This window comes from Rhincodon typus, chromosome 4 (genome assembly GCF_021869965.1).
Source record: "Rhincodon typus isolate 14 chromosome 4, sRhiTyp1.1, whole genome shotgun sequence".
NCBI classification, from domain to species: domain Eukaryota; kingdom Metazoa; phylum Chordata; class Chondrichthyes; order Orectolobiformes; family Rhincodontidae; genus Rhincodon; species Rhincodon typus.
This window is the reverse complement of record NC_063335.1, coordinates 95,141,184-95,148,633: the sequence shown is the minus strand read 5'-3', so window position 1 is coordinate 95,148,633 and position 7,450 is coordinate 95,141,184. Positions and strand designations below refer to the sequence as shown.

The 7,450-nt window shown below is 41.2% G+C and overlaps 1 protein-coding gene across 1 annotated transcript in view; it reads right to left on the bottom strand.

Annotated features, from left to right (window-relative positions):
* Positions 1-4,822: 4,822 nt before the first annotated feature.
* The window catches only part of LOC109912305 (1-phosphatidylinositol 4,5-bisphosphate phosphodiesterase gamma-1-like), a 212,832-nt gene continuing 210,204 nt past the window's right edge, over positions 4,823-7,450 (bottom strand). The window contains exon 31 of the mRNA XM_048596175.1: positions 4,823-6,000. Coding sequence (XP_048452132.1) covers positions 5,940-6,000 — 61 coding nt within the window. The 3' untranslated portion in view covers positions 4,823-5,939. The remainder of the gene's footprint in view (positions 6,001-7,450) is intronic.

Sequence of the window (7,450 nt, the reverse complement as noted above, 5' to 3'; positions counted from 1 at the left end):
AATACAGTAAGTCAAAGGCAGTCTCTGATACCAGTCCTGGGGCTTGGACATGGTCAGTCAGCTGCTCAGGGCCGTCAAATTCAGCATCCTCTCCACTTGAACGGTGAGGAGACAGCCCACCACCTCCATGTTAACATTTTTTGACATATTTTGGGCTGTTTTCCTCCTGGAATGAGGAAAGAGACAGATATTAAGGGAGTTGAAAATGGCTGTAATTGCTGACGCATGTGCAGAGCTGTCCCAAGCAAGTGACAGCGAAAGAGGGAATTTTTTATAAGCAACAATGAGAGTGGTATTTTGTACTCACCTGTAAGAATGATGTAATCAAGATACTACGTAAATTTTAAATTGTCTCCCGGCTTATTTGTTTCATTCCTTCAGAAATGAATATCCACCACTTTTTAATGGTCTTATCAAGTTTTTGTGGCACCCTTTATTGGCTTATACATCTGAATTCCCAGATCTCGTTCTACGTCTCTGCCCTTTCTAATTTCCTATCTTCAAGAATGAAGTTTCCACTTTTTATTCTTACTGCCTTAGTGAGTTTGATTTGCCATTGATCTACCCATTTTGCACTCCTGTTTATTTATAGCCTTGAATTTAGTATCTTCTGTAAATTACAACAATGTATTCCCAAACTGAGTTAAAATCATTCAGTGAATAACTGTGATCTGTCCCTACCAAACAATTCTTCCACTTTCGAACAGTCTGAGAAGCTAGCTTTAACCCTTCCCTGTCTATTTTTTGTTTTCTAACCATCATTAATTGAAAATCAAGCAAAAACCTGCAAAGCAATCACAACAATTTCCAAACCTCAATGAGAAAGCAACATATTTCCTATCTTAAAATAAAAGCAAAAAAATTGGAGTGCGGGAAAGCTGAAACAAACACAGAAAAAGCTGGAGAAACTCAGCAGGTCTGGCAGCTTCAGTACCTAAGGAATTACAAATGGTGCTGCACATTGTGCAGTCATCGACAAACATCCCCATTCTAAACTTATGATGGAGGGAAGGTAATTGATGAAGCAGATGAAGGAGGTCGGGGCTAGGACATTACCTAGAGAAACTCCTGCAGAGATGTCCTGGAGCTGAGATGACTGACATCCTACAACCACAACCATCTTCCTCTGTGCCAGATATGATTCCAAACAATGGAGAGTTTTCCTCAATTCCTATTGAGTCTAGTGTTTCTAGGGTTTCTTGCAGCCACACTCAGACAAATGCAGACTTGATGTCAACAGCTGTCACTATCCCTTCAGGTTGTAACGAAGTCAGAAGCTGGGTGGCTCCAGCAGAACCTGAACTGGGCTTCACTCAGCAGGTTATTGCTGAACAGGTGCTGCTTGAAAGTGCTGTTGATGGCACATTCCATCATTTTACTGATGATTATTAGTAGACTGATGAGGTGATAATTGGGCAGACTAGATCTGTCCTGCTTTTGGTATACAGGGCAAACCTGGGTAGATGCCAGTGTTGTAGCTGTACTGGAACAGCTTGGCTAAGAAAGTGGCAGTTTCTGAAGCACATGTCTTCAGTACTATTGCCAGAATGTTTACCAGGCCCGCAACATTTACTGTATCCAGTGCCTTCAGCCATTTTGTGATTTCACATACAGTGAATCAGATTAACTTAAGACTTCCACATTTGATATTGGTGACCTTTGAAAGGCGCTGAGATGGATCATCCACGCAGCACTTCTGGCTGAAGTTTATTGTCAGTGCTGCAGCCTTTTCTTTTGCAGCGATGGATTTTGCATCGGAGGCATTTCAGAGAAGGTTCACTCGTTTGGTTCCTGGGATGAAGGTATAGCCTTGAAATGAGGCCAAAGGGTGTTGGGGGTCTGGAATGCGCTGCCTGGGAGGGTAGTTGAGGCAGTTAACCTCACAAAGTACTTCAAAAAGTACTTGGATGAATACTTGAAGTGTCATAACATACAAGGCTGTGGAGCTAGTTTGGGCTAATAGAACTAATGTTAAGTAGTGGTGTATTTTTGGTGGTATAGACTCAATGGGCTGAAGGGCCTTCTGTTCTGTAGGATTCTATGATTCTATGACAGTCCCATCATTCTGGGAACAGGTTTGGAAGGTGTAGTATGAATTTTTTTGAATAAAGGAAGCTTATAGTGGAGTCTCTGGGGGTCTAAATCACTGCAAGGTTGCAGCACCTTAGAATCATAGAACCCTTACAGCATGGAAGCAGGCCATTCAGCCCATCGACTCCACACCAATCCTCTGAAGAGCCCAAATCCACACCCTCATCCTGTCCCTGTAACCCTGCTAACCCATCCATCCTGCACACCACGGGGCAATTTAGTATAACCAATCCACCTACCCTGCATATCTTTGGATTGTGGTCGGAAACTGGAGCACCTGGAGGGAAACCTGCGCAGACATGGGGAGAATGTGCAAACTCCACACATACAGTTACCCAAGAGTGGAATCAAACGCTGGTGCTGTGAGGCAGCAGTGCCAACCCCTGAGCCACTATGCCACCAATGTTGGAATCCTTGCTTGATGCATATTAACGACTAGACCTAAATGTACAGGGTTCAGTTTCAAACATTGCAGTTGATCCAAAACTTTGAAGTATTGTGAATCGTGTGATAGTGTAGAACTTTAAAAGCACACAGATAGGTTGGTAGAATGGGCAGACAAGTGGGAGATAAAAAAACTTGGATGAATGTTGACTGACCAGACCCCTGACCAATCACTGCACATCTCTCTGACTGATGATCTGTTAATCCCCTGACTGATTACAGCAGATCTGCAGGATTAACTGTAGCCCATTCCCCAAACTACAGTGAGATGAACCCCTGACTCAAACCGGCCCCAGCAGATATCTGACCACCCCAGCCTCTGGACTGACTGGGGAAACTGCCATTGACTGACTGTAATATTCAAGTAATTGAAGAATCTGATAAGGAAATAATTCCTGGAAGAAATAAAATGATCCAAAGAAAACTATTGAAGTGCAAGTTAGATACAAGTAGGCGTATGAGTTCTCTTGGATACAGTGCAGCAGCTAAACAAGATTCCCTCCAATCATTCACTAATTGGGTCCTGGGACCAAGAGACATTCAAATGAAAGTAAAAGATCATTTTTCTGAAGAAGGGTCCAGACTCGAAACGTCAGCTTTCCTGTTCCTCTGATGCTGCTTGGCCTGCTGTGTTCATCCAGCTCTTCACCTTGTTATCTCAGATTCTCCAGCATTGGCAGTTCCTACTATCTCCAAAGTAAAAGATCAGTTGTCTGGCAATGCAGCACAAAGATTGAGCAAACACTAAGACTCTAAATGTGATTCAGAATGGTTCATTGATAAGCAAGAAAGCTTGTGCAGCCCTGTGACTTATTCACAAGGTTGACAAAGTGGACAGTGAAGAAAACAAGAAAGACTCAAAGCAGAATTCCCACAATAGTTCAACTGAACTTGGAAATCTAGATAGATTCCTATACTACGTTAAGAGCAGGTGCCAAGTCAGTATGCTCATTCTCACCAAGAAACGTTATGTACCCAGTTATGAAGAAAGTAAGATGTGGAAACAAAGCAATGCTACAGCATGGAATGGTTTCACCAATGAATTGATGTTCTGGTGTGACGTCAGTGTCAAAGCCAAATGGCTCACCATAAATTTGTGTGGACATCATCCAACTTAACAAGGCAATGGAGAGAGGAGTTCACCCTATGGCATCAGTGGATGAGAGTCTGGGTAAACTAGCAAAAGGCATAAGTTTCACCAAACTCGAGAGTGGCCTTTGGCAACTCCCAATGGACAAAGAATCTGAACTATTGGTAATGTTCATCACATTGTTTGGAAGCCACTGCTTTAATCATTTATCTGTCAGCATTATAACATCTCCAGGATTTTTTTCAAAGAACAATGATAAAAAAACTGGGAAGGATTAGAAGAGGTTAGCTTGGGATTCTTCAGATTCTCGGGACATATTGTCAATTCAACAGACATCAGAGAGAATCCAAGAGCTACCAAAGAGTTCGCAATACCTTGAAAATGTCCACAGAACTCTGAAGATCCATGTAATGGCTTTTTGTTGAAGAAGTGGAGCCTTATTTTGTTGACTACCAGCTCTTTACCCGCAACAATGATTCAATGCAAGAGGCTCAAAAAAGTGAAGAGTGTGTACAGCTCTATGCATACTAAAGGATCACTGTACAACAGATGCAAAGTCAGTATGCTCATTCGCACCAAGAAAAGTTCTGCACCCACTTATGAAGAAAGTAAGGTGTGGAAAAAAGCAATGCTACAGCATGGAATTGTTTCACCAGTGAATAACTCAGCGAATTGGTGTTCTGTACAATCTGACACCATCTGGAAAGATTACTTTCTGTTCCAGGGAGGTGGTAATGAGAAAGGAACCCTCAATGGAATGGACCGGCTATCCAGAAGTCCAAGAAGACAACCTAAATTATGAGCTGGTATTCTCTGATGGTACAAACACTGAGAATAAATGGAAACTTGCAGAACAAAGATACTGAATCACCTCCTAGAGAGCTGAGAACAAGATTACAGAGAATGGTGATACCACCACAGGACTTACATTTATGAGGCAGAGACAAAGACAAGATATGGTGGGAAGAGGGCAGGATAGATGCAGGGTAACACAAATCATGGATAGAGTGATTGATATAGGAGAGAGATGTAAAGGATCAAATTGCCAAATAGTCTGTCAACACTCACTGTTTAGGATCAGGTCTGAAACATGATCAGTTTGATGGTGTTGGAGAAGTTTACACAAGTTTGGGTCTCTGATTCCAGGGGAAACTGACAAAGGATAAGAGGACAAAAAGAAACAAACACAACAATAGCTAAGTACTAACACTGTTTATTGAATCTGATCGTACTCACGTATGTAATGTCAACTTAAATGCTGGGCTACATATTTTCCTTTACATCTTTTTATTCATTAATGCTCGTGCTCAGTTCCACCCGTATGTCGGGCATTACGGACCCTTTTAACTTTGTACAATTGAAACTTGGAAAAATAAAAATTTTCTTTAAAAAAAATTCCGTTCTCACTCTCCCAGCAGTCTGCCTGAGAGAATCAATTAACGGTAGTGAAGGAGCCTGTCTCCGAAACCCCAACCTTGGCGTTTATTATTTTGGGATGGCGGGAAGGGTTGGGAAAATCTGTTAATGGAAACAAAAACATTAAAAAGCGTCCTCATTAGAGAGCTACTCAGCCAGGAAAAGAAAAATTGAAGTTCTTTTGAAAGAGCAGTCTTTTTTACCAAACAATTTGTTCCCTTTTATTCCAAAGCTTGAGGCTGTGTGTGGAACAAAATGTCTCCGTGAGCAAAACAATAACTAGCCACCAATGTCCTCACCATGGCCATTTCTGCATAGTTCCCCAGGGCATTGAATAATCTTCGTTATTTTTGTTGAATGTACTAAGAGGTCTCCCTTGGCATTTTATTACAGTCATGTCATCAGCAATGTATGAGAGGGAAAGTGTCAGGGAATAAGTGTGGCACATGGGAGCTATGTAGGGCTATGTAAGGACCAGAAATGAGGTGGAGAAATCGCCACAGTACTGGATTAACTGAATGAACTTCACCATAGTTGCATGAGACCTACACTGGCGAGAATCAGGTCGTACTAAGTTTCAGATCTGATGTAAATGCACGTGTTTCTCTTGTTAAGATCTTTATATTGATATTTTTAAAAAAATAATCGGTCATCTGTGAATGTTACATGATGAAAGGGAAACAAAAGAAAAAGTTAAAAAGGCACCAGAGCTATATCATTAGTCTCTGAATTCATCTCCAAAAAGCTTAGGCCAGCTAACACCATGTGCTAAATGGACTTCATACAGGAATTTTCCAGGACTGCCTGAACGTAGGCCGAATCTGCAGTGGGTTTCCATAGAAACCGATAGACTTCTTAACGATTTGCAGCCTCGGTGCTGCCAGAGTCACATGATTCATTAGTTTCTCTTGTTCACCATTTGTTGCCGTAGTCTGTCTCTCTTTTTCTTTTCGATGAGTCTGCAAGGAAAAACAAATGAAAGAAACAAATAATGGATCACTTAATTATCACTCAGTCCAGCACAAAAGACGGGTGTATTTTCCTTTTGAGCTCATTGAAATCTTTGTGAGTAGCAACACTTTCCATTTCAAATACTGTTGACAGCACCTGGCATTCCTGAGTCAGATGACGTACAGCCATGTGCCAACCATGGGTCAGTGACACAATTTCACTTTGGAGATAAAGGTTGTGGGTTAAGGCTTTGTTCCAGAAAGTTGAGCACAAAAATCTATGCTGTCATTTAGGTGCAGAACTGAGAAACTGAATTGTTTTTTCGACCTGATAAATCGGCCTTATTTGCCCTCTCAGTAATCTATTAAAGAACCTATGGCACTACTCAAAGAAGAACAGAAAAGTTTTGAATGCGATATTGAGAGAGAAAAAGAGAGGGAAAGAAAAGAAGGTTAGATTATGAAAGACAAATTAACATAAAGGAAAAATATCAATATTTAATCTTTTAAAATCTGAAACAACTTATTAAATGCAGCGATATGATTGAACAGCTCTAATTGTTTCCACTTTTAGGCTAGTTAGGTTGACTAGCATTGTATTACCATCTAAAAAGGCATTTTTATTGTTAGATTCCTGCTCTAGCTAGCGGCAGCAGGTCTGAAGTGTGATGTAAATGCAAATGCAGGAGATCCTTACAAATGAGGGTAATCTATGATTGAGAAGCCGTTTGTGTGAAGCAATCAGTGACGTAGTGTATATCAACCAGCACATTCTGTAGAACTTCAACTCACCTCATCAACATTTCACTCCCTAAACTTGTCGATTTGTGCATTAATAGCAGCATGCATTATTACTAAATGGTTATTTTCCCAGCAAATTTTGTCCCATTCACGAACCATTTGTGTCAAATTAGTGCTGTATATCCATGGTCACTAGGAATGGACCAAGATTGCATCAACTCATTTTAAAAGGAACCTCATGGAAAGACAAATGACTTTCATCCCATCTATGTGGTGCTAGATTTGAATTTAGGTCCCGAAAGTAAAAAGCCAGTGCATAACCCCCTGCTTGAAATGTTTCTATTCTGGGGCAACTTTACCAAGGACAAACAATAAATGTTTTCAGTACAGAAGACACGATCGGATGATTATGTTATTTCTGGTTCTATCCCCTACCCTTCACTGAAGCACTCATTCCTTTTATCATCTGGTCCCACAGTTATTATAAGGACTCTCTCAGGTGGAATTTTATCAAACTAGCTGAACGCACACACATACACACACACTCTCTCTCTCTCACACACACACACACACACACACCCTCTCTCTGTCACACACACACCCTCTCTCTCTCTCTCTGTCACACACACACACACACACACACACAGCCTCTCTCTCTCTCACACACACATACACACACACCCTCTCTCTCTCTCTCACATATACACACACACACCCT